The sequence below is a fragment of the Chiloscyllium plagiosum genome, unplaced genomic scaffold (genome assembly GCF_037043375.1).
Source record: "Chiloscyllium plagiosum isolate Xiang-an unplaced genomic scaffold, Cpla_swu_hap1 HiC_scaffold_16, whole genome shotgun sequence".
NCBI classification, from domain to species: Eukaryota; Metazoa; Chordata; class Chondrichthyes; order Orectolobiformes; family Hemiscylliidae; genus Chiloscyllium; species Chiloscyllium plagiosum.
In genome coordinates this window covers 33,304,754-33,332,150 of record NW_028270154.1, presented here as the reverse complement: position 1 = coordinate 33,332,150, position 27,397 = coordinate 33,304,754, and the positions used below count along the sequence as shown (strand labels likewise).

The 27,397-nt window shown below is 41.4% G+C and overlaps 1 protein-coding gene across 1 annotated transcript in view; it reads left to right on the top strand.

Annotated features, from left to right (window-relative positions):
• Positions 1 to 27,397, top strand: part of LOC122556579 (follistatin-related protein 5-like) — a 560,263-nt gene that overhangs the window by 75,235 nt on the left and 457,631 nt on the right. The window contains exon 3 of the mRNA XM_043703425.2: positions 22,479 to 22,509. Coding sequence (XP_043559360.2) covers positions 22,479 to 22,509 — 31 coding nt within the window. The remainder of the gene's footprint in view (positions 1 to 22,478; positions 22,510 to 27,397) is intronic.

Below are 27,397 nucleotides of genomic sequence, written 5' to 3'. Positions count from 1 at the left end.
AGACTGATAATTTTGTCCTAAAAATCTACATTCGCTTTGACAATGTTAAGTGAAATGAATATCCTTTCACTTATTACAGTAATGTTTATATATAAATTGCTTTTGTGATTGTAGATTGCACAGCATGCATATCTTGATTTGAAGGTATACTATTAAGCAGGGATAAACACTGTAATTTCCGACTGCAGATTTTTTTTTGCCAAATTAGAACTTGGCAGCAAGAGAAAATGAGTCACTTGGAAGTAATGCCTTTAAAGCTAAACTGAATTTGAATTTGAATCTTGGATCCCGAAGAAAGAATACATTCCGAATCATGTATCCTAGGAATAATACCGCTTCCAAAGTGTTCCATAATGCATTAGTGATTTTAGATTACTTTAAATAGCCATTATAAAAAGAAAATGTATATTTACTGTTTGTTTTGTTGTGCATTAAATGTTATTCTTTGTGCATTAACCAGATGCCCATAATGGAATATTATGTTCTCTTTGTAATATCCCATTGGAATGCCAGATGTTCATTTGATACTTGGATGTTTTAGTAATGATGTAATGCCAATAAACCCACAATTAATCATTTATGAACTTTTTCTACAATTGTTAGAATTACTGAAAATCAGAAAGCAATTTCTACAATTAAAGATGTTTTCGTTAAATCTTTAAAATCAGGAGTCACTCATAAATGCTGCAGTTTGGATTTTGAATGGTTTAATGCCATGATGTACTGTGGATCAGAACACTTCAGTATAATACAACTCTGGCCATATTAGCTGCTTTCATTGCTGTAGAATGAGTGAAGAAAAATATTTGTGCACAGAATATTGATTCTCTGCCTTACACTGCTGGTAAGATTTTTAACTATTTGAAAAAGTTTAATGGGATAAGTTTCTTTCCCCCCAAAGATTAGAAATTGAAAAAGTGGCAATTTAAAATATAATGCCTGAGAACTGGGCTGTACATCAATCATTTTGTGCCTTTTTCACTTGAACATGATAACAACAGCACAATTGCTGAAAATTCAAAAGGAGTTGATGAGTGACAGCACGCAATAGATATTCTAAGTCATGTTGCATGTTATCTGTTATGGAGGCTGCAGTAACTAAATACTGTAGTGTAGCTAACCAGTATTAAGCACAAGGGTTTTCAGAGTTCACAAAGGGTTTTCTTCAATATGACTGAAATAACCTGAAAGCTACACAGCAGCAGTTCAGAACTGGTACTGAATACAGGGTCTCAAATTCCTATGGCTACTCTCCTTCACACCCCCTTGCCCCCTCTGTCCTATGTGGTATCAGGCCTTCTGTAAAAAGCTGTTGATGCTTGAAGAAAAGAACATGTAATTGTGCAATCAAGATTAGCCATAGCTTGACTCTAACAAAAACCACTGAGCATGTAAATAAGGAGGTATGTCAAAATGACATTAGATCACAGGGAACCGGGACCTGTGTGTGCAGTCATATCCTTATTAACCATCTCTTGAATACAATTATCATTATTAATTGATATATACAGATATGGGCTACTTTCTGTCAACCAAGACATGACCTTACTATAGTAACTAATCACTCCAGTGTGGCATATGTAATGTGCAGAGAGTGCTGTCAGCCACCACATCGCTCAATAATAATCTGATAGTACTCTTCAATCTCACAAAATGCCTGTTCAGTATTACCTCAATAGCCCTGTGTGGGAACCTTACTACTACAAGTCCTCTTCCAATTCTTACACCCATCTACAGTGTTGTTTGGATTTCATTATGATTATAATTCAAAAGATTTATAATGTTTCACAGTCAAAATCAAACCAAGTTTTGACATCACATGTTTCCCCCTCCTTAGCTCCCCTGATTTTCCTTAACTATTGGAAACCAACCAATCTTCTCGAGTCTTCTCAGCTGCTGAATGATGTGTGCATTAGCAAGCCAGTTGGGAAAATTAGGGTGCAATCAGCAGAAATCAGATTATCGATTTCTGGAGAAAAAAAAGTCCTGATTTCTCCAACCAAAGTTTGAATCTCAGTAGTGAGAGATGAGGGCCCTATGTTCCCCTCCAAACCACTCGCTGTTCCTTCAGTGTCACTGGATCAAAATCCTGGAACTCCCTCTCTGATAACATGTGGATCTACCTGCAGCAAATGGACTGCAGCAGTCCATGAAGGTGGCTTACCACCATGTTCTCAAGGGCAATTAGGGATGGGTAATAAATGCTGGCCAGCCAGTGATGCCCATGTCTTGTGAATGCATAAAAATGCATGTAATAGTATGTCATTATTACCCAACTTTGTGTCATTGCTGGATCGAAAGTACACAGTGACTATTGCTGACATGGATGTCTAATCTACTTTATGTAACTTCAGCCTACTGCTTGCTCTTCCAGCCACCCATCTTGAATGATCTTTCCAACATGTCTGGGCATGCCCCATGGGCAGTGATTGCCTGTAATCCTCTCCACGGAGATTCGCATCAGACATATAACAGCCCCAATGCATCCTCATGCCACCTCTCCAATCATTTACAATTTGATTGCTTCAGTGCTGCATGTTGAAGCATACTGGCACCTTTCATTGCAGTACTGCTGCTGCCAGGACACTTTGTGTGTAGGGACAGGGATCCAGCTCACAGAGTCAACTAGAGTGCATTGCGGGGATCACTGCTTGCCTTCCTAGCGCTCATCCATTTGCATCTACTCAGATGCTCAACGAATCTCTGCCTTGCTTGCCATTAAGCAGTTTAGTCCCCTCGAACAGCTTAAAGGTTCATAGTAGTTTTGTCTTGCCTTACTGTTTCACACAGACACAAAGCCAGGCAAATGTTCTGGTTGTCAGCATTGAACAGTCAAATGTTGTATGTGAATCTTACACCTGCACCATTTGTTTCACAGCCCCTTACATGGAAAACCTATTTCATATACTTCAGCCAAGTGCACAAGTATCAAATTCTAAGAGTAATAGAGATGTACAGCTTGGAAACAGACCCTTTGGTCCAACTTGTCCATGCTGACCAGATATTCCAATCTAATCTAGTCCCATTTGCCAGCACTTGGCCCAAATCCCTCTTAAACCCTACCCATGCATATACCCATCCAGGTGCCTTTTAAATGATGCAATTGTACCAGCCTCCATCACTTCCTCTGGCAGCTCTTTCCATACACTCACCAGCCTCTGTGTAAAAATAGCTGACCCTGAGGTCCCTCATTTCTTTCCCCTCTCAATGGACCTCAGTCAGGCTCCTCATGGAGAGAACCTTCAATCAGGGCGTCCTAGCACAGCAAGTCAAGGGCAGCAGCCAGTATTGGTCCAGGGACTTGGAAACAATCAGTTGAGACTCAGGGTTGTCAGGGTCTGCAAATCTGTATTGCTGCAATCTGGGGAACGAACCACAGTCAGCCGAGGGGTAAACTCAATGAAAGTCAAGGGATATTGAGGTTAGGGAAGTTTCAAGTCAAATCTGAAGATTGGAAGCAGCATGATGGAATGCGGGAGAAGAATAATTATGTAGGAGTGCACAGCTCAACGTATAAAGGGAGAGGATGGTGCATTCACAATGGTCAGTGTCACTCAGAAGGCATTCCTAAACAAAGGCAACATCTCCATTGATGTGTGGTACTCACTTGCCCCAGAACGCAACAAGTAGAGAAGCAGCATCTGTGAAGGTGCCAACCCAGTATGAGCATCACCAAGTGGAGCATGTGGAGGCTAAGTGCAAACAGCAGGAAGAACGAGTAGAATCCTAAGCAGTAACAAGCATTTCTGTCTCTGAAGGGAAGGCAACCAGGATGAGCAGGACTCCTTAGAGTCAGAACGCTTTATTCAAAGAGATGAATTTTGGAAAACATTGTGAGAAGTCTCATTAGGGCTCACCCTCTGTGAAACTCCCCAAAATTCACTGATTTCTGCTAAAATGGAATTTGTGGCAGGAGGTGCCAGAGCTGGGAGTACTTACCAATGCTGGGAGCTCTTCAAATTCCTCGTGCCATTTTTAAAGTCCAACCAGGTACGTGGTGAAGTGCTGCAACCAGGGGTTCCACCATGCTCACAGTGGGAGGTAAAACCAAAAAGAACTGCTTCTCAGGAGGTGGGGATGGTTAGCCGGAGAAGGGAGGCAAGCTAGGATGGCTGCCATTTCATTGCAAACACAAGTGCTCATTCAAGAATTGGCTGTTTTTAATAACCAAGCTAACCAGGTTATCTGTCTTCAGCATGATCATATTTCAGAACATTGTCTGAGGGAATGTTAGGAGAAAGTGAGGATTACAAATGCTGGAGATTAGAGTCGAGAGACTGGTGCTGGAAAGACACAACAGGTCAGGCAACATCCAAGGAGCAGGAGAATCGACCCTCTTGAATAATGGAAACGTTAAACCAAGCAGTTGCCACAAAATGAGGAATCGAGCACATTCCTGAACCCTTAGCCTCCAAAGATTGTTTGGATGATAGACACAATAATGTACTTAGAGCGAGTGCCATTTTTGGTTCTGAATATCTTTGACTCTGGCAGGTGCATGGTGAATTTGTGATTGTCAGTCCAGACATTTGCTGTCATGTGACCACCTGAACAGCGTACAGAAAAATCGTTGTGATATGTAATGAAATAAGATATACAAGTGAACATTTGATCTGTAATGATCTTAGTTGTGAAAGGGAATTGGAACATTTAAAGAATGTCGAATGATGTTTGCACTGGGTGATAAAGGACACTGTTGGGTCTAAAGTAAAAGCAAGAAATGGCCTCAAATTGGCACATAACAGGACCCAGGTTGCATATTGCTACTGGTGGCCCGTTAAGAGGACATATCTAGGCTGAATGAAGGCTGAGAGATAAAAAGAGGGGTGGGGGTGGAGCTATGGGATGGTAGCTATTCCTACACCCCTATTTGTCTCTCAGCCTCCTTCCCCATCTGCATTTCTGATGACTGGCTTATGCCTGACCTGTGCTTTTCTGGAGCCACACTTTTCGACTCTGACTGTCCAGCATGTGCAGTCCTCACATTCTCCAAATCTGGGGCTGATGTCTAATTAAGGATGGCTGTCCACCTTAGTAGCACCAACACTATCAGTGGCCATTTCTGAGATTGCAGTTCCAGGGAGAGAATGTCTCCATAGAAGGATATACTTAAAGAGAATAGGGATAGGTTGAGGAAAGCTTGGCTGAGGGTGGCGCTGATGCTGCAAGGTTGGCCATTGCTGACAGACGGCCGTTCAGTGATCCTTGGTGTGCCCATAAATGGTGGCTGTCCGCACCACAGGGACCCATGCAGTGGAGTACTTTTCTGACATGGGCAAAATGCCTGTTCAGATGGGTATTGGCCCTTAATTATTCAATCAGAGGCTGTCTGTCACCATTTCTCCTGTAGCTATGGCATACTGCCAAAGGAGCAGTTGTGTTGAATCTACTTCCAATGACGTTTCTTACCATTTGCTACAGCACCCGACTTCCAGTCCATGGACTTTAGAAAATTTATCTTTAAAACCCCTTTAAGGTCAGTTAAGTAAAGTGTTGTTCTGCACTTTTTTTTAATTGTATTTCTATTTTAGTACACTAGCACTTTGGTCTGCATTAAATATCTACAGAAGTTCAATAGTTGTAGTTATAAGTAACAATTTTCATTCGGTGCAAGGTAATTTCTTAGAGGGCAAGCCCACACCAATAAATGGGCCATTCAGTTGCTTTTAGGAAATATATTTTATAGTGCAGATCAAAAATCATGAAAAATTAATCTACAGTAGTTGTCACCTTCCTTCGACAACAAATATCTTCACAGCAATATTCTGTGCGACACAATAAGTCCTGTTCATGGCCGGTTAAATTCACAAGTTATTAAAGCAGAGATCCCATCTTTTCACTTGTTGAAGTTCCCCTGCTGTTCATGCTGTGTATCTGCTTGTGTTGTCTCTCATACACACACTTCATTTTTATAAGAGCTTCTATTGCTGCAAGCATTTCAAGAGCAAATCTTCACTTTCTTAAAGTCAATTTATTGAGTTAGTACGAACAGTAAAAGGTTTCAGTATTTATTCTTAATGCAGTTAAATATCTTGTTTGCTAATTATCTATGAGCTGAAAGGTAATTTTAAAAAACAGCAAATTCTCCCTTTGTGCCATATGTAATCTGCCCTTTGCCCTTTGCCTTGAGCTTCTGCCTTATCGTGAAGCTGCAACAAGTTACCAGAAATTACTTAAATGCCAAATATGGTCTTCAAATGGTGAACTCCTTCCGTTTCTGCTTTGCCCTAAAATCAATTCCAAACAGGTGTCTTAATGATTATAAATCTGTAAAATCCTGACTTTTCATATTGTAGCAAGTCCAGCTGCTGTCTTCAATGTCAAAGTTTAATTTCTGATTGTAATATTTTGACTATTTACTTTCTGTCTGCAATACTTATTTGCAATATTAAGATGCAAAACTTGTTGAAACATTTCTGACTATTCCCCTCCTCACCATTTAATAAAGTGGTTCATTTGAGCTAATAGAATTCTAAATTAGTCAATCCTTATACTATAATGGAATCTCAATGTGAACGCATTGAAAGGGTGCACAACAGATCATCTCGTGTGTCAATGAAGGGAGTTAGCATGGTTTTTACTAGTTGGCTTTTCATTTGTGCTTAAACAACAGAGAAGAAGAGTTAAATATGTAGGTCATTTCCTGTCAGCGTGCAACTATTCTATCAGCAAGTTCTCAGCTATACCTCCACAGAAATTGAGTCCTGCAAAGCTTAGGCGAAAGTTTCAGGGAAATACTGGAGATTTGACCATTGGCATGTAGCTATGCCCAGCTATGCTGGTGAACCAAACTCTTAGCTCTGGGCAAATATCTTCACCGACTTGTGGATACCCTGGCAGAGTTGAAGGCTGAGGGAGTAATTGCTAACGCTCAATCTGGAGTGGAGTCCAAATGCAGACAGATGTCTAAATGTCTAATCTTTTTGTCAAATCTAAGAATCAAATCAGTGCCGAACAAATTGCTTTTCATTACTTTAAACCCAACTGGGGAAGTCAAGAGAAGGCAGATGATTTGGCAGCCCAGTATCTCCCTGAATTTCAATTAGGCTTGTGCCCTGCAGAGTATTAACACACAGTATCAAAAAGGATGGTTTACTTGAGCTAATATAATTCTAACCTAGTCAATCTTGTACTATATTGGAATCTTAATCTGTACGCACTGAAAGGGGGTTTGACAAATCAAAGTGATGCATCTAATGTGTGAGTGAACAGTTAGCATGCAGGGACAGCGGTTATCTCAGATGACCACCTAAGGTGCAAACCATTATCTCTCAATGTCAGTGGCTGTCTGAATTGACACAATAAAACTTAATTGTTTTTTTGTGAATGCAAGGGTCTAGAATCTCTGGTTCTCATAGATCTATTCTCTCAATTATTTCCGCTTGCTGCTTTTTCTATCAGAGATAAAATGATATATCATTTTGTTTTATAATTTTTCATTAGTTCTGTACTAAAAGTCTACACAGGTATCATGTTCACATATTGTAGCAACCATCATTCAGAAGCCAAAATCTAACTAAGAATAAAATTCTAATGACTAAAAACATTCTGATGTTTCAATATTGTTAAATATAAATAGTTATAGTTCATTCCTGTTAAAAGAATTCATATAGAACCCTTCATCAAAGTATAATATCAGATTTTAGATACTCAGAATAACTTGGTCAACCCTTTTGTAAATCTCACTAAACAGCAGACTTTACATGTAATCAGTAATATGTTACTTGTTTTCTGCTGGTTTTGTTTAAATCTGTGTGTTACATGCTGTAGATATTCTATGGCAATGTTGATGCAAACAGAATGTAGCTTGGTTTATTTTCAGGATTTCATTTTAGGATGCCTTTCTGAAGTTCAGCAAAACTAAAAATGGGATAACTGTAGACATTGATTAATAGAACTGCCAATAATTTAAATTTCTATGAAATTTGTACATCATTCCTATGTAAAATGATGTTTTCCTTCCTAATAGCAGTCTGAGAACTAGGTGACACTGCTTTTTACCTCTGGGACAAGGAAGGCAATAGCAACCATCACCTGGTCCACATGCTCAAGTGTTTTCCAACCAGAGAACCTGCAAACTAATGCAATTAAAAAGGCAACATAATCCAGTACCAGACCTCTGGTCCAAGCTGTAAAAGTTCACTGAGCAATGCATTTGGCCTGGAACAGAATCAGGACCAGCAACAAGAACATACCAACTCAAAGTTGAAGGCTTATCCTGTGCAAAATGTGAGGCACTAGTAAAAGAACTCTAAGACAGAAATGTAGACAATCATTCTGCAAGAAATGTACCTCATGGACTACTGCAGAGCCCAGGTTCCCAGATTCAAAACAATTGCAGCAGAAATGAGGAGTCACCTACATCAAGGAAAGCCTCAACAGCAACGCAAAACAATCATTTGATCTATTTCAATCAAAATAGGTAAATTAACTCGCAAGCATTTATCAGGCACCGAACATCTCAATACAGCCTGCAGCGTACCCAACCTTTAACAGCCAACTTAATGTGGTGGGATAACCCAACAGCAACACTATGGAACAACAAAATGGCAAACTGTTCCTTTTGCAAGACCTAAACTTATGTACAATATAAAGCAGTCTGGAACATTCCATTTCACGTTATGGAAGAAAGACTGTTCATCTGATCTTTGCTTCATGAGCCATGACAGCAATGGTTGACCATTGATGTGCCTTCTTGTACTGCCCATTTACCCCAACTCCCAACATCTCTTCATTCTTATATCAGGCTCCAAGTAGTATCCATAAACCCATAACCAAAATCTGCCGAGGATTTGAAGACGGGAACTGGGATGCTTACAGCGGATACTTAGAATTTCACTTCTCCTTGAAAACTACAACATGCCTTACTTGACGTTTCAAACTGATGGGCGCCATTTTATTTTTGACTAGGAGGAAGTGAGATCTGCAGATGCTGGAGATCAGAGTAAAAACGCGTGGCACTGGAAAAGCACAGCAGGTCAGGCAGCATTCGAGGAGCAGGAGAATTAACGTTTCAGGCATAAGCCCTTCATCAGGAATGTGATGAAGAGTTATGCCCGAACCATCGAGTCTCCTGCTCCTCAGATGCTGCCTGACCTGCATCCAGCGCCACATTTTTTGACCATTTTATCTTCCCTGAGTCTTTACAAACTCTTCTATCCCAAATGGTCAATAGTGAATGGGAAAGTGAATTGGATCTTTCCATGGGCCAGGAAAATGGGTGCCCCCATGTAGCAACAATGATTCTTGAAGATGGGTGCAATTTTTCAACTTGGAGTGAAACTATTCCAAGAGGTTTTTTCTCCAAATATGATGCCATCAATTGATTTTTTAACGTTTTTACATGACAACCCTGACTTCCAACCCATAGATTTTCTTAAAGGTTGTAACTGCTTAGAACATGCCCTCACATTGACCTCACATATTGACAGGCTTCAAGAAAAGAAAATATAGGAACCACCTTTGCTGATTTATGATTTGCCTATGGTCCATTATGGTGCACAGACATGCTGCTGAAGCTCACCAAAATTATAAACCCAGAACTAATTAATTCAGTAATCAACTAATGGTTCCATGTGTATCTTGGAGATCAAATCATCTGCTCATGCACAACCAACAATGAGCTCACAGCAGCTGTCTTTAGCTAATACACTAGCGCCCTCCTTCTCTCGTAGTTATGGCTCTTCAGATACCCTGATAAGTTTCTCCTGATTTTCCAGGCTCAGTCACTTTGGGATGTTTAGAAACCATTCCCCCCCCCCACCACAGACAACAGAAGATCTCGCAGAATGTTCTGTAGAGACGTATTCCAAAAAATGATGACATTGACTCGGCATTGCCAAGTTTGTCATTTCAACTCTAAGGCCAGGGAAGAAATTTATGTTCAGTTCTATGGCCAGTCACTTGCCCTGCTCTACCCATCAACAGAATACTAGTGCTCAACTGGCTTAGGAGCTGTAACACAAATGTGATCAATATCCATGTCTGGGAAACAATGAGGATTATTTCTGGGACATCGGAACTTCACTCGAGTGGCTTCTTGTGATAGTGGAAATTGAAATTCCTGATTATTTCAGAGAGAACATCCTCCTCAAAAATACCCACTGGTTGAAGCTAACAGAACATTCCCATTGATACAGGATCTAACAAAAACAAATTACACGTTTGAGTGAAATGTTAGAGTCCTTTCTGGTACATACTCCACATCTTGCAACTGACAACAGCCCTGGCATCTCAATGGCACAAGTCTTGTTGACTGCACACATTGTCAGTTTCAACCTGGTAATTGACACATGTAGTGAAGTCTTAGGATTCAACCTTCAAAAGAAAATCTGTACAACTCTCGACTACTTGAAGTCAGGCCAGGGACAATGTAGTTTCTTGATCCCCAAAAGTACGGCACGGTGGCACAGTGGTTAGCACTGCTGCCTCACAGCGCCAGAGACCCGGGTTCAATTCCCGCCTCAGGCGACTGACTGTGTGGAGTTTGCACGTTCTCCCCGTGTCTGCGTGGGTTTCCTCCGGGTGCTCCGGTTTCCTCCCACAGTCCAAAGATGTGCAGGTCAGGTGAATTGGCCATGCTAAATTGCCCGTAGTGTTAGGTAAGGGATAAATGTAGGGGTATGGGTGGGTTGCGCTTCGGCGGGGCGGTGTGGACTTGTTGGGCCGAAGGGCCTGTTTCCACACTGTATGTAATCTAATCTAATCTAAAATCTAATCTAATCTAATCTAATCTAATCTATGCAATCTAATCTAATCTACATGAGCCCAAATTGTGATTGAAGCCATCTTATTCCAGACAATGCTCCACATACTCAACTCCTGCCCTCAGAGGTACATTCCTGATGGAATCCCAAATATTCAGATTATTTATTACATAACTGTTTCCACAGCTGCCTGATTTTAAAAAAGACCATCAGGACCTGAATATAACTATAATCCAAACTTGTGAAATGGATTTCCCCTCTATTTATTGAAAGGGAGTTTCAAATGAGCATTAAATTGTTTGCTTGTTAGGTAGATAACTTCTGAGGGGAATGCAAAATGTGCAAATGATTGATATCATGTGGTTGGGGTTAGAGTATGCAGAGAGAAAAAGGAGAATGAGGCTTTGTGCTTTGCTGTATTGATTCTTAGTCAGCTTAGTTGGCTGGATAGCTGTCTTGTGATGCAGAATGACATCATTAGCATGGGTTCAATTCTTATACTGGCTGAGGTCACCATGAAGGTCCTGCCTTCTCAACCTTGCTCCATGCCTGATATATGGTGATCCTCAGGTTAAGCTCTCCACCAGTTGGGTCTCTCCAATGAGACAATCTTTGGTGCCATTTTTAAGATAATTAAAATGCTAGGAATAAATGCTCAAACACCTACATAAGAGGAAACCCAAGTGCATAACTCCTACATAGTTATAAATTACAAGTTATGTTGACAGCACCAATTTTAAGTCTTAAAAATGCCAACTCTTACATTCTGTGCCGAAGTTTTTTCACCAAAGTGAAATCTTGTGGCATGATTTTGTTGCTTACAAACAAGTTGGTCAGGTTTTTTTTGTATGTTTATAGTTCTTATGTACTAGCGGGCTACATTTTAAAACATTCTCTCAGTTTAGAACCACCATTTTGTTTTTTTACCTTTTAAGTATTGCTGTTGTTCAACTCTATTCTTTCCAACTTCAAACTGAATGGCCAGAAAGAATTGAGAGAGAGAGTTGTTGAGCTATTATTGTGTTTATTCCCTCCTGAGCGCTCTTCAGAAGTGTCTGGATGATTGAGCATTTCGTTAAGATGGGTGAGTTTTGACTCACTCGCTGCCCTGGAACCATGCAACCGAGAATTGGATTGGAAAATCCCAAAAGTCAGAAATTGCGCTCCCAAAAACATTTTTCAATGATGGTGGTGTGGGATTGCTGATGGCATCAGTTTCGCAATGCAGTGTGATTGAAGAGAACTAGCTACTTAATCGATTAGCTGTCTCCATTTAAATTTCAGCTTGTGGGGGAAGGGGTATAGGAAAGAATGGGATTCAGATATCCTGTGGGATTGTGGGAAATAGATAAGAGTGTACCTAAACTGTTCATACACCCATTGCATCTGTCAAAATTGTCAAATAACTTCTCAAGAAGCTGTCAAAGAAATAAATATAAATGTTTGTTTTCATACGAGATTGTTTAAGAAATTTGTGATGCATTGAAAGCTTTCTTTTATTAATCTTTTATCATCAAAAGATATGCAACTTTAGTTTATGTCAGTGTGTCTCCTGAGGTTTACTTTGCCAATGTACTAGGAGGGTTGGCATTGAGGGAGATGAAGTGTGGTGTATCAGGTTAGAGATTGGCATGAGGTGGCATAGGAGCAGAAAAGGACCATAGAAATGTTTACACGGCACTGGTTAGCACAGGACCTAGAAAGGGCCACAGCGACGCTTACAGGGGCATAGGTTAACATATAGGGCCGGGTTACTGAATACATGGTGACCATGGGGTGACGGTGGCTCAATTGTTAGCACTGCTGCCTCATAGCACCAGGGACCCAGGTTCGATTCCCACCTCGGGTGACTGCCTGTGTGGCGTTTGCACATTCTCCCTGTTTTTGCATGGGTTTCCTCCGGGTGCTCTGGTTTCCTCCCACAGTCCAAAAGGTGTGCAGCTGAGGTGAATTGTCCATGCTAAATTGCCCGTAGTGTTAGGTTCATTAGTCAGGGGTAAATATAGGGGAATGGGTCTGGGTGGGTTACTCTTTGGAGGGTCAGTGTGGACTGGTTGGGCCAAATGGCCTGTTTCCACACTGTCAGGAATCTAATAAATGCCATAAGGTGATATGGAGATAGAGGTACAATGTGGCATCATGGATATAAGGAGTCATGGAAATGGGTAAAGGGACATAAGGTGGTATAAAGAATGAGGTGTGGAGGGAATGACGTTTGTTGGGGTATTTTTAGTTTTTTACTTTGTTGTTAACCTGCCATCCATTGTATGTGTAAAATGAAGTCATGCATGAATGAAACCACATTCACTCTCATTCCAGGCAAGGTCGTGTTCCGGAGAATCAGGGCAGAGTTTTCTGGTCCCATTCTGTCAATACTCCAATATTAGATCTCTCAATCTCAACAGGTTTTTCTGATCACTGTGTCCAATATCAACTTTTGTTCTTCCATTGATAGGTTGGAACACAGGGATAGAAAGGGAACAAATGAAACAGTTTATTCAAGTCCTCTGCCTTATTTTCTCCATATAATTGCAATCTAATGTGTTTGTAATGTTGCAATATTACAACGATAGAGTAAAATATCTATAATTTGTTTTAAAGTTTTATAACTTCATTAGGTAACACAATTAACACTTAATCACAAAAGTTTAAGGTCACCAAGTCTACCTGAAGTAGACAATTAATTAATCGAGGAGGAGAAAGTGAGGACTGCAGATGCTGGAGATCAGAGCTGAAAATGTGTTGCTGGAAAAGTGCAGCAGGTCAGGCAGCATCCAAGGAGCAGGAGAATCGATGTTTCGGGCATAAGCCCTTCTTCAGGAATGAGGAAATTAATTAATCAACCTCAGTGTACATTACTTAAACTGGTTCAATAAATTGAGTTGTGTCAAAGCATTTTGAAATATTTTGATAAAATAAAAGAAAGTATTTTAACCTTGTTTTATTCTTTCAGTAATAAATTTTTTAAAAGGCTTCACTACCAAAAACACTTTTTGAAATGTGAGGTTATGAATTCTGATAATTGAACATTACAATAACTTGAAAATGTTATGCTTGTTTAAACATTGTGATGAAAGACAACTTTGAAGTGAATATTGGCTCTGGCTGTTCAACAATTTTAATAGTAAAATGGTGCTGGATGAAAAAGCACAATCGTCAGCCTTACATTTTGGTCTCAATGTCCCAAAGAATATGCTAAAGTAATGGCAAACTGCTCTTTCCACACTGTTGAAATTCTCTGATTCTATATGGACTGATATATTGCTTAAGCAACAGAAGGTTCTTCTAATTCTCTCACTCTCCTCCTGGTTTGTAATTTCTATCAGCACTCGGTAACTACCTTACATAAATAATTCTTGCAAAGGGACTGAAACAGATTAATTTATCCAAACAATATTATCATTTTATTTAACTGGCAATCTGCAGCCCCTAATTTCACAATGGAGTAACAGGCAGGGAACAATCTGCGCAGAGCCACTGAATCAAAGCTAATTCAACTATATTTAATAAATAATGGAGATGTGAGTGCAGAGGTATGGCTTTAGATAACTGTTGCCAACACAATGCCCTACAGACCAATTTGCTTCATAACTAAATTTCTATTCATTACCTCTATGCTATGTCCCAATGTCTGAGGTCTAAAATGCATCATGGACAATAAAACACTTTCTCCTCTCTGATATGATTCGGAGATGCCGGTGTTGGACTGGGGTGTACAAAGTTAAAAATCACACAACACCAGGTTATAGTCAACAGGTTTAATTGGAAGCACACTAGCTTTCGGAGCAACGCTCCTTCACCTGATGAAGGAGCGTCGCTCCGAAAGCTAGTGTGCTTCCAATTAAACCTGTTGGACTATAACCTGGTGTTGTGTGATTTTTAACTTTGTCCTCTCTGATACAGTGCTTTGGAACACCATTGTGATTGGGTGCAAGAGTTCTGCTTTCTATTATTCTCTTTACCATTATAGTGTCGAAAAATATCGACACACGTGTTTCCTTACAATGCCAGCTTTCAAGACTAAAGATATAGGACTCTTCTTTTTGTTTCAAGTTGAAAATCCAAATTCGAGGAGAAGTATAAGAAAAGAGAACTTTCATCGAGAAACCAACCTTCATAGTCCCAGGATGCCCCTTATTGCTTCACAGCCAATGGTATAATTTTGAAGTGCAGGGGCAGAATGTTCCCATTAAAAGCAATGATTAAATAATCAAGGAATGTCTTTTTTATTGCAAAAGCAACTGTGACCTTTGACTGAAATCTGGTGACACTTGCACACTTGCAATCAGAATGCATCCTGCAATTTTTGACCACCATTGTTGTGGTAGAGCTACAGGTGTAAACACTTTCTATTATTATATAATATTATCCATTCAACCAGGAATGGATTGGAAATCCAAGAATGGTAGAGGGTAATGGAGAGGCTAAAAAGTGGTTCTTAAAGATATTTTTCTCATGTGATGCCAGTGAGTTACAATAACCCACAGGGAATATCTAAATTAAGAATTTAGGTTTGTACAATATAGAATGCCCATGAAGGCAAGAAAGTAAGAGAATATCAATTTTTAAAAAAAAAACAGATCCTTTATTCATCAAAAATTTACAAGAAGCAAAATCAAAAACTTAAAATGAAAAGATCAAATAGGATAATGCTTGTGAAAGCCTTGAAATACAGAGGCTTCTTTTATTTCCATAACTGTATGATTGACAATTGAGGGAATTATCCTGAATGTAGTTTACTGAATGGCAGCTTGTTTCCACTATATGAATTCTGGCTGGTAAACTGGATTTTGAGTGGCCTAACCATTAGTTCTTAATGTGATTCTTGGAAACTGTTCAAAAGTAGATTCCATAACTGGCTTCATAACATAACTGTGGGTCACCAATGCAAATTCTCAAGTAAGGAATTGGTAGATATTGATTTAGATGAGGGAGTCAGTGATATGCAACAAAGACAGATGAATGAGCGACAGTTTGCCTTGAAATAAATTAATTCTGGAAGTGGCTCTCAGGGCTTAATGAGCTAGTGCTATTCCTAATTATTTGATGGAAATAAGTGCCCTATCTTGACTCTCTGTGGAATAGCCTCTTTTCAAAAGCTTTACCAATACCATGGGAGATCTGTTAATGATACGTGGACATTAGTATGCTTGACAACACTTCATTGAAATCGATGAAAAATACAGTGCACTATAAGGTCCTGAGTTTTGGCTGGACAGGGAGCATCTTCAAAATTACTGAAAGGGATGTGAAATTGCAATTGCAGTATTGAACTGTGGGTATAATTATCATAGGGCTAAATCTTATTTCACACATGTTTTTGGAGGCTTGTTGCTCAATTAAATGAATGGTTGCGCCTACTGAAATGGGAGTTTGGGGGTCCCTGGAGCATGCAAGCCATGGTATGGGGATTTGCCCCAGTAAAAGTAGGTCTGTTCTCAATGCATTTCTTTTTTGGTGAGCCAGATTACCTCTTTGGAGAGCTGAGGTACTCCTGCTGATATAGTCCCATGGCATCATATAGATGAGGTCAGGAATTGTTTCCGGGAGGCGCAACAGTTAACTGTGGAAAGGACTGTGCTAATGTGTTGAATAAACTCAGTGAAGTGTCATCCTGTCAATAATGGTCAAAAACCATGAAATGTCTGGAAGTATTCAAGTCTCTAAGTACACATATGAATAATAGTGCTTTTCTCAATAGAGTGTAGTCTGCAATAAAGAAATGCAAATGATTTTTCTTGCTCCTGTATCCATTGGTCCTTGTGGATTTTGTTTTTGTTCATGGGATTTGGGCGAATTAAGTCAACATTTATCTCTCACCCCTAATTGCCATTGAGAAGGTGGTGGTGATTTGCTTTCTTAAACCATTCAGTCTTTAGGGATATGCAGAACCAGGGAGGGATTTCTAGGATCACAATCTACTGACAGGAAAGGAACTGGGATTTTAAAGTGCCTTGCAAAAGAAGCAATTGCAAGATCTGGAAAATGTGTTTCATACAGTTAATTGAATTCAAGTGTTGTTGATTCATCTAGGGTACATAGTTGGCATAGGAGAGACGGGTCATGAGTCAGAGTAGGCATTAAGTTGGCAGAGGTAATGTGGATTAGCTTACATGGTTTTGCATTGCTGGTAAATGAGTTTATGAGGGCTGGAGAAGTGTTTAATATGTAATATTTTTGTATCTTTTGAATCTGATCCCAGGCACCTTTTTGGTGTAGGTAATGTACCCTTTGGGAACATGAAATGGCCTGCTTGTGTTTAAAGAATACATAAACCATTGGAATGTGCAAATTTATCAATAATCTGTCAAAATAAATTGTGGAGATTTTTAAAAGTGCTAGGCATTTCAGAGTGCTTAGTTATATAAAATCACTACAGAATTTGTGATGCATGGCTAACTTTGCAAACTATAATTTCCGCAATGGGGTGCCTATTGATTGACAGCTCCACCTGTCTATTGAATGGAGCTGTTCAATTTAAAGTACTAATTACTTGAAGGTTTGACAGAAGGTGTTTATCATTTTAGTGAAATGTTGTTTTTCATAAGGAATTAGTTGAAGCAGTTTCGCAGTTTTGGTTGCCTACTTGCATTTTTTTAATAGTGACTGGCAAAATAGACTTGTAACTTTATTCTCTCTCATGATACTTCCTGATTCATACCCATCTGGGGTAATAGGCACATTGACAGAGAGAGAGAATAGAAAATGTGCTAGGTGGGAGGTGAGTGTTGACACTGCGTAGGAACAGGGACTCTGAAGGCCATGGGATGATTAGGGGCATGTTGGGGCTTATGGAAGCCTTGCAAGATGGGCTTTTGAGGGCCATGGCATAGGTTGACATAGAGGGCACGGAGGCCATAGGGATGGAGGATGAACATAGGACAGCACATAATATGCAGGACAGTGAGAGTGATTGCACAGGCAGATGTTGGAGTTGTTGGGGCAAAGAGTGAGGAAGGTGACAGCAGGATGAATGTTTTGTTTTAATCTTTGTTTTTAAAATTCTGAATAATATTGGAGTCTCCATGCAGACTTTCTGTCTAGACCACCTCAGGGACCAGGCAGCCTCTCATGCTCTTCCTAGGTCACCCAGACTGATCTCCAGCATCTGCAGTCCTCACTTTCCCCACCCAGACTGATTCCCAACCCAGCCTGCCTCACCATTCCAAAATGCAGAAGCGCATGCAACGATTTTTAAACTAAACATCACAGAGTGGAATTTCTTCCAACTCTGCACCATTGATACAAGAACAAAAACAAAATTGTGCTCAAAGAGTTCTGGTAACACTACTCAGTCTGTTGATGATGAAGGACCTGATGGAGCAGCGCTCCGAAAGCTAGTGCTTCCAAATAAATCTGCTGGACTATAACCTGGTGTTGTGTGATTTTTAACCCAGTCTGTTGATGCATGCATTTTTTAAAATTCATACATTAATTACAAGGATGATAATTTATTTGTCCCAATTGTCGATTGTTGTAAAAACTTCACTCATGTCCTTTTCAGGGAAGGACTGATCTGGCCTACAGATGAAGACTCGCCATCTGAGGTAGTTTGGGCTGAGGTTAGGAATAGGAAAGGTGAGGTCACCCTGTTAGAGTTTTTTACAGGTCTTCTAATAGTCCGAGAAACGTAGAAGAAAGGATTGCAAGGATGATTCAGGAGAAGAGTGAAAGTAATAGGGTGGTTGTTATGGGGGACTTTAACTTTCCTGATATTGATTGGGAAAGCTATAGCTCGAGTTCGTTAGATGGGTCGGTGTTTGTCCAATGTGTGCAGGAGGGTTTCCTGACACAATATGTAGATAGGCCAACAAGAGGTGAGGCCATACTGGATTTGGTTCTGGGTAACGAACCAGGCCAGGTGTTAGAATTAGAGGTAGGTGAGCACTTTGGGGACAGTGACCACAATTCAGTGACTTTTACTCTAGTGATGGAGAGGGATAAGTGTGCACTGCAGGGCAAGAGTTATAGCTGGGGGCAGGGAAATTGTGATGCGGTGAGGCATGACTTAGGATGCGTGGCCTGGAAAAGTAGGCTTCAAGGCAAGGGCGTAATTGATATGTGGAGCTTGTTCAAGGAGCAACTATTGAGTGTCCTTGATAAGTATGTACCTGTCAGGCAGGGAGGAAAGAGTCGTGTGAGGGAGCCATGGTTTAATAAGGAATTGGAATCCCTTGTTAAATGGAAGAGGGCGGCCTATGTAAAGATGAGGCGTGAAGGTTCAATTGGGGCGATTGAGAGTTATAAGGTAGCCAGGAAGGACCTGAAGAGAGAGCTAAGAGCAGCAAGGAGGGGACATGAAAAGTCCTTAGTTGGTAGGATTAGGGAAAACCCTAAGGCTTTCTATAGGTGTGTCAGGAATAAAAGGATGACTAGGGTAGGAAGTTGCGTGTGGAGGCTAAAAAGATTGGGGAGACACTGAATGAATACTTTTCATCAGTATTCACTCAGGAACAGGACATTGTTGCCGATGTGAATACTGAGTCACAATTAAGTAGAATGAATGGCTTTGAGGTATGTAGGGAAGAGGTGTTGGAAATTCTGGAAAGGGTGAAAATAGATAAGTCCCTTGGGCCTGATGGCATTTATCCTAGGATTCTCTGGGAAGCAAGGGAGGAGGTTGCAGAGCCATTGGCCTTGATTTTTATGTCCTCGTTGTCTACAGGAGTAGTGCCAGAAGACTGGAGGCTAGCAAATGTGGTTCCCTTGTTCAAGAAGGGGAGTAGGGATAACTCTAGTAACTATAGGCCGGTGAGTCTCACTTCTGTTGTGGGCAAAGTCTTAGAGAGAATTGTAAGGGATAGGATATATGAACATCTGGATAGGAATAATGTGATCAAGGATAGTCAGCATGGTTTTGTGAACGGCATGTCGTGCCTCACAAACCTTATTGAATTCTTTGAGAAGGTGACTAAGGAGGTGGACGAGGGGAAAGCGGTAGATGTGGTGTATATGGATTTTAGTAAGGTGTTTGATAAGGTTCCCCATGGTAGGCTACTTCAAAAAATACGGAGGTATGGCATTGAGGGTGAGTTGGAGGTTTGGATTAGGAATTGGCTGGCTGGAAGAAGACAGAGGGTACTAGTTGATGGTAAAGGTTCATCTTGGAGTGCCGTTACTAGCGGTGTTCCGCAAGGATCTGTTTTGGGACCATTGCTGTTTGTCATTTTTATAAATGACCTGGAGGAGGGGCTAGAAGGTTGGGTGAGCAAGTTTGCGGATGATACGAAAGTCGGAGGAGTTGTTGACAGTGAGGAAGGATGTGGCAGATTACAGCGGGATATAGATAAGCTGCAGAACTGGGCAGAAAGATGGCAAATGGAGTTCAATGTAGCTAAGTGTGAGGTGATTCACTTTGGGGTACTGGGCTAATGGTCGGATACTTGGTAGTGTGGATGAGCAGAGGGATCTTGGTGTCCATGTACACAGATCTTTGAAAGTTGCCACCCAGGTAAATAGTGCGGTGAAGAAGGCATATGGCGTACTGGCTTTTATTGGTAGAGGAATTGAGTTCCGGAGTCCTGAGATCACGTTGCAGTTGTATAAGACTCTGGTGCGGCCGCATCTGGAGTATTATGTGCAGTTTTGGTCGCCATACTATAGGAAGGATGTGGAGGCACTGGAACGGGTGCAGAGGAGGTTTACCAGGATGTTGCCTGGTATGGTAGGAAGATCGTATGAGGAAAGGCTGAGGCACTTGGGGTTGTTTTCATTGGAGAAAAGAAGGTTTAGGGGTGACTTGATAGAGGTGTACAAAATGATTAGGGGTTTAGATAGGGTTGACCGTGAGAACCTTTTTCCACGTCTGGAGTCAGCTATTACAAGGGGGCATAGCTTTAAATTAAGGGGGGTTAGGTATAGGACAGATGTTAGGGGTAGGTTCTTTACTCAGCGAGTCATGAGTTCATGGAATGCCATGCCAGTAGCAGTGGTGGGCACTCCCTCTTTATGGGCATTTAAGAGGGCATTGGATAGGCATATGGAGGATAGTGGGCTAGTGTAGGTTAGGTGGGCTTGGATCGGTGCAACATCGTGGGCCAAAGGGCCTGTACTGCGCTGTATTCTTCTATGTTCTATGTTCTATTTAAGCCAATACTGCTGCCTGCACATTGAGACACTAGTCTGGAATATCTTTGGCTGTGGTCTCTGCAGAAATACTATCTCTGAGGGTCCATGCACACCAACTAGTGAGCTGACACTAAGTTTTGAAAGTTGCTGCTGAGCACGGACCTCGGAAGTCTGCGCAGAAAAAAAAATTACTGAGAGCGCTACCTCAAGTTGTTTTGCACCTTATGACTAAGCAAGTCTCTTCAACTCCTATTTAATGTAACATACTTTTTATTTACACCAATACACAATAGGTTCTCAACTACACATCTAACATATAATATCGAGACCTCTCTCTTCATGTGCTCTTTCTAGACTTATGACTTCTCTCTTATTGAGCCATGTGTTCGATGATGTTGTGATTTACATGACTCTAAATACCAGAGATTCTCTTGAGTAATTCTAGAAATAATACTGCTGGGGTGGAAAGAGAAACATTGCAGGTAATTCTGTACCTACAACTGGTTTAGGGGAATAAAGAAACTGATGAGGACAGTCCATCCCAAAGGAAGGAGAACAGAATGGCATTGGAGGAAGATAATATGCCTAATTGTCAAACACTGGAGACAGATTAGGAAAATTGTGGGACAATAGTTTAGTGAGATCATGCTCCCATTGTATGTCTTTTGTGACTTTGATCAGAACCATTTCTATCCTGTAACAGGATATACAATATCCTGTGGCACTACTGAAGTAAGGATCTGGAGTCATTTTAGAGTCCTGGCCAATATTTATTTCTCCACCAGCACTCTGAAAAACAATTTCACTGGTTATTTATGTTATTAGTTTGAGCAATACTTACAGTGGCTATCACATTTCCCTTCATATAACAGGAACCACACTTCAAACATACTTCATTAGCTTTGAAGTTGTGAAAGATATTATAGAATGGCAGGTTCCCTCCTCTTGTCTTTATTTCTATTGTGGTAGTCTGACAAATAGCAAAGGACCTTAGAATGAAAGCAGTGCATGCTGGAAACACTCAGCAGGTCAGATAGTGTCTGGTGGGAGAGAAATAGTTAATGTTTCAAGTCAATGATCTTTCATCAGATTGTAACATGGCTGGCTAGTCCATCTACTTCAATTTTTGATTGGATTAATTAATGAATCTTACAAACCTGTAAGAAAGCTCAAGAGTAGCAGGCATTTTTATGCAGATTTCAGTTTTTTAAACAAAATAATAGTTTAAATAGCAAGAGCTGATGATATAACCAGCAAGCTGAAGAGTAACAGGCATTATTTGTGCAGATTTCAGTTTTTTAAAAACAAAATAATACTTTAAATACCAATAGCTGATGATATAACCAATGAGCTGAAGCAACTGTTGAAGGAGATTAAAACCACCAAACCCAGTATGGTTTGAACATCTTGATATTTCATATTTATAATGTTAATACAATACTTATTCAATTAGCAAAATTCAGAACCCAATTTATTTAAAACTGACTTGAAAAAACTACTAAGATATTTCTAGAAGTGAGTGATATCTTAATTTGGATGATAGAGGAGATGGTCAATGGCATAAAGTCACAGATCAACCTTAAATTCTTATGCTTGTTGCTGCTTGGACCTGCAGAGTTTGACAATAATAAATTGGCATTAATAAGGTTACAGTATACCTAAATAATTGACACATGACAAACTGTTTCTTTTCTTTTGCTTCAGGGGGAAACTTCAGATTTGATGAAGAGAAAAGGTAAGTGACTCTAATTTAAATATGTAGTAGACAACTTTCAGTTAGTATTTTACAAATGCAGTTAGGATCTAGATTCATACATGCAAAGTGCAAAACACCTATTTCAGGTGAATGTCAGTAAACTTATTTTTGCCATTTTCCAATTTTGGAACCAGACACACTTCTGGGGAGAATGCAACCCAAAATTAATTTGTCGTCCAAAAATTGGTAAACCAATGCTGAATTTCCTCTTCTAATTGATTCACTGCTGAGCAAAGGTTAAACACAGACACTAGGGATGCGATTTCAAAACATCAAAGAACGCTGGAAATCACAAATCAAATCAGAAATTGCTGGAAAAACTCAGCAGGTCTGGCAGCATCTTTGGAGAAAAAACAAAGTTAACATTTTGGGTCCCATCATAGAGTCATAAACTTGGACAGCATGGAAACAGATCCTTAAATCCAAATAGTCCACGCCAACCACGTTCCCAAACCAAATTAGTTCCACTTGCCTGCATTCTTCTGACTCATGTACTTATCCAAATGTATTCTAAATGTTATAACTTCCTCTGGGGGAAGTTTGTTCCACATACAAAACACATGCTGTGCAAAAATTGCCCCTCGCCCTTTTTAAATCTTTCTCCTCTCACCTTAAAATATGCCCTCTACTTTTAAATTCCCCTACCCTGGGGAAAAGACCATTGCTATTCACCTTATCTATGGCCTTCATGAATTTATAAACCTCTATAAAGTCACCCCTCAACCTCGTACGCTCCAGTGAAAAATGTCCCAGTCTATCTTTCTAACTCAAACCTCCCATTCCTGGCAACATCTTGCTAAATCTTTTCTGAACCATCTCCAATTTAATAATATCCTTTCTATAGCGGGGTGACCAGAACTGTACATAGTACTCCAGAAGAGGCCTCACCAATGTCCTGTACAACGTCAACATGACTTCCTAACTCCTAGGAGAAAGTGAGGACAGCAGATGCTGGAGATCAGAGCTGAAAATGTGTTGCTGGAAAAGTGCAGCAGGTCAGGCAGCATCCAAGGAGCAAGAGAATCGATGTTTTGGGCATGAGCCTTTCTTCAGGAATGAGGAAAGTGTGTCCAGCAGGCTAAGATAAAAGGTAGGGAGGAGGGACTTGGGGGAGGGGTGTTGGAAATGCGATAGGTGGAAGGAGGTCAAGGTGAGGGTGATAGACCGGAGTGGGGGTGGGGGCTGAGAGGTCAGGAAGAAGATTGCAGGTTAGGAAGGCGGTGCTGAGTTCGAGGGTTGGGACTGAGACAAGGTGGGCGGAGGGGAAATGAGGAAACTGGAGAAATCTGAGTTCATCCCTTGTGGTTGGAGGGTTCCTAGGCGGACATCCCTTGTGGTTGGAGGGTTCCTAGGCAGACATCCCTTGTGGTTGGAGGGTTCCTAGGCGTGGTAGTAGTTTGGCGCACCGACCTTTACACCGCTGAAGCTAAACGCCAGCTCGCGGACACCTCCTCCTACTGCCCCCTTGACCATGACCCCACCTCTCACCACCAAACCATCATCTCCCAGACCATCCATAACCACATCACCTCAGGGGATCTCCCATCCACCGCCTCCAACCTCATAGTCCCACAACCCTGCACTGCCCGTTTCTACCTCCTCCCCAAAATCCACAAACCTGACTACCCCGGCCGACCCATTGTCTCAGCCTGCTCCTGCCCCACCGAACTCATCTCTGCATACCTTGACACGGTCTTGTCCCCCTTAGTCCAAGAACTCCCCACCTACGTTCAGGACACCATCCACGCCCTCCACCTCCTCCATGATTTTCGCTTCCCCGGTCCCCAACACCTTCACCATGGACATCCAGTCCCTGTACACCTCCATCCCCCATCACGAAGGACTCAAAGCCCTCCGCTTCTTCCTTTCCCGCCATACCAACCAGTACCCTTCCACTGACACCCTCCTTCGACTGACTGAACTGGTCCTCACCCTGAACAACTTCTCTTTCCAATCCTCCCACTTCCTCCAAACCAAAGGAGTAGCCATGGGCACCCGCATGGACCCCAGTTATGCCTGCCTCTTCGTAGGATATGTGGAACAGTCCATCTTCCGCAGCTACACTGGCACCAGCCCCCACCTTTTCCTCCGCTACATCGATGACTGTATCGGCGCTACCTCGTGCTCCCACGAGGAGGTTGAACAGTTCATCCACTTTACAAACACCTTCCACCCCGACCTCAAATTTACCTGGACCGTCTCAGACTCTTCCCTCCCCTTCCTAGACCTTTCCATTTCTATCTCGGGCGACCGAATCAACACAGACATTTACTATAAACCGACCGACTCCCACAGCTACCTAGACTACACCTCCTCCCACCCTGCCCCCTGTAAAAATGCCATCCCATATTCCCAATTCCTTCTTCTCCGCCGCATCTGGTCCCAGGAGGACAAGTTCCAATACTGTACAACCAAGATGGCCTCCTTCTTCAAAGACCGCAATTTCCCCCCAGATGTGATCGACGATGCCCTCCACTGCATCTCCTCCACTTCCCGCTCCTCTGCCCTTGAGCCCCACCCCTCCAAACGCCACCAGGACAGAATCCCACTGGTCCTCACCTACCACCCCACCAACCTCCATATACATCGTATCATCCGCCGTCATTTCCACCACCTCCAAACGGACCCCACCACCAGGGATATATTTCCCTCCCCTCCCCTATCAGCGTTCCGAAAATACCCCTCCCTCCGTGACTCCCTCGTCACGTCCATACCCCCCACCAACCCAACCTCCACTCCCGGCACCTTCCCCTGCAACCGCAAGAAATGCAAAACTTGCGCCCACACCTTACTTACCTCCAAGGCCCCAAGGGATCCTTTCATATCCACCACAAATTCACCTGCACCTCCACACACATCATTTACTGCATCCGCTGCACCCGATGTGGCCTCCTCTATATTGGGGAGACAGGCCGCCTACTTGAGGAACGTTTCAGAGAACACCTCTGGGACACCCGGACCAACCAATCCAACCACCCCGTGGCTCAACACTTCAATTCCCCCTCCCACTCCACCAAGGACATGCAGGTCCTTGGACTCCTCCATCGCCAGACCATAGCAACACGACGGCTGGAGGAAGAGCGCCTCATCTTCCGCCTAGGAACCCTCCAACACAAAGGATGAACTCAAACTTCTCCAGTTTCCTCATTTCCCCTCTGCCCACCTTGTCTCAGTCCCAACCCTCGATCTCAGCACCACCTTCCTAACCTGCAATCTTCTTCCTGACCTCTCCGCCCCCACCCCCACTCCGGCCTATCACCCTCACCTTAACCTCCTTCCACCTATCGCATTTCCAACGCCCCTCCCCCAAGTCCCTCCTCCCTACCTTTTATCTTAGCCTGCTGGACACACTTTCCTCATTCCTGAAGAAGGGCTCATGCCCGAAACGTCGATTCTCCTGCTCCTTGGATGCTGCCTGACCTGCTGCGCTTTTCCTAACTCCTGTACTCAAAGGTCTGAGCAATGAAGACAAGTGTTCTAAACACCTTAACCACCCTGTATGTATTTGACACAAATTTCATAAAATTATGTACCTGAACCCCTAGTTCTTTCTGTTATTCAGAGCCCTACCATGAACTTTTTAAGTCCTGCCTTTGTTTGTTTTACCGAAATGCAATACCTCACATTTATCTGAAATATCTCCATCTGCCATTCCTCAGCCCATTGCCCCAATTGACCAAGAACTCTTTCAGAACAAAATTTAAATGAGGATTGCACAAAATAGTACTTGAAATGCATGAACATAGGTTGTCGTCAATTTTTATAGCTACAAAAACAAGTTTTGTGAAGAATATGGCATATTTTGTATTGAGACAGATCTGGTAATTGGCAAAACTGTACTGCTGAATGTGTATACCTGTTTCCTAACAAAGATCTGCAAGTAAAATTCTTTTTAATTGGCATCTTGTTTGTGAGATGAACCTGAAAGCTTTTTTAAATGTTGATGAATTTTAACTCTTACGGAAATCATTGGGCAGGGAGGATTACATGAAAAATATTCCACATCAAAATAATTTTTGTATCTGCCATTCTGGCCTTTAAGTCAGAATTTTAAGAAAATAATTAAAATCCAGAGTATAGTCATTAAACATTTTGTTGGCCCTGCTGAGGTTTTTAGCAATTTCTGATTTTGTTTGTGATTTCAATCCAGCCTATCTAACTTAGACAAAATCTAAAGTTGGAAACAATATGTCTTATTTTGGATGCCTGCTTTGAGATACCCCATCATTCACATTGAAATTAAACCTGGGAATTAAGAGCATCCTTAACTCATGATGATCTGGGACCTTCCCCCTGCCCGATACAAACTCTGCGTTACATTTCTCACACACACAGATTAATGTTGAATTTTCTTTTTTATATTATTTCCTAATCTGCATGTTTCCCTGTGTCTTGGTGATCAGAACTTAGTGCAGTACTCAAGGGTGTTGAATATTCTATCACTGACACTTACATTCACACCAGTATAATTTCAGGCTTCTTTGGATGACACAGGAAACTTAACGCTGATTTGTAACAAATGAGAACAAATTTATGCTTAAGAGTTTAGCTGAGAGCAATTTCATTAAAACCATTTGTTTGAAACTTTGAGTATTCAATCCAATTAAGTATAAATCTCAGATAACCAGTCACATCAGCCAGACATTGTTTTTGATCCAAATTTTGTTTAGAAATGTTTGATTTTTTTAAATAGCTGCCTTGACAGTTCCCATCCGAAACTGTAACAAATTCAGGGACCCTACTGAGTTTTGTCACAACAAACTGGGGATTCCCTATGATTTATAGATGAAACAAAAAAATCATTTTGAAACACATTTTCTTGAGTTTGCTTGCTTTCTTTGGTTGCTTGCACAGTTATGCATGCTGT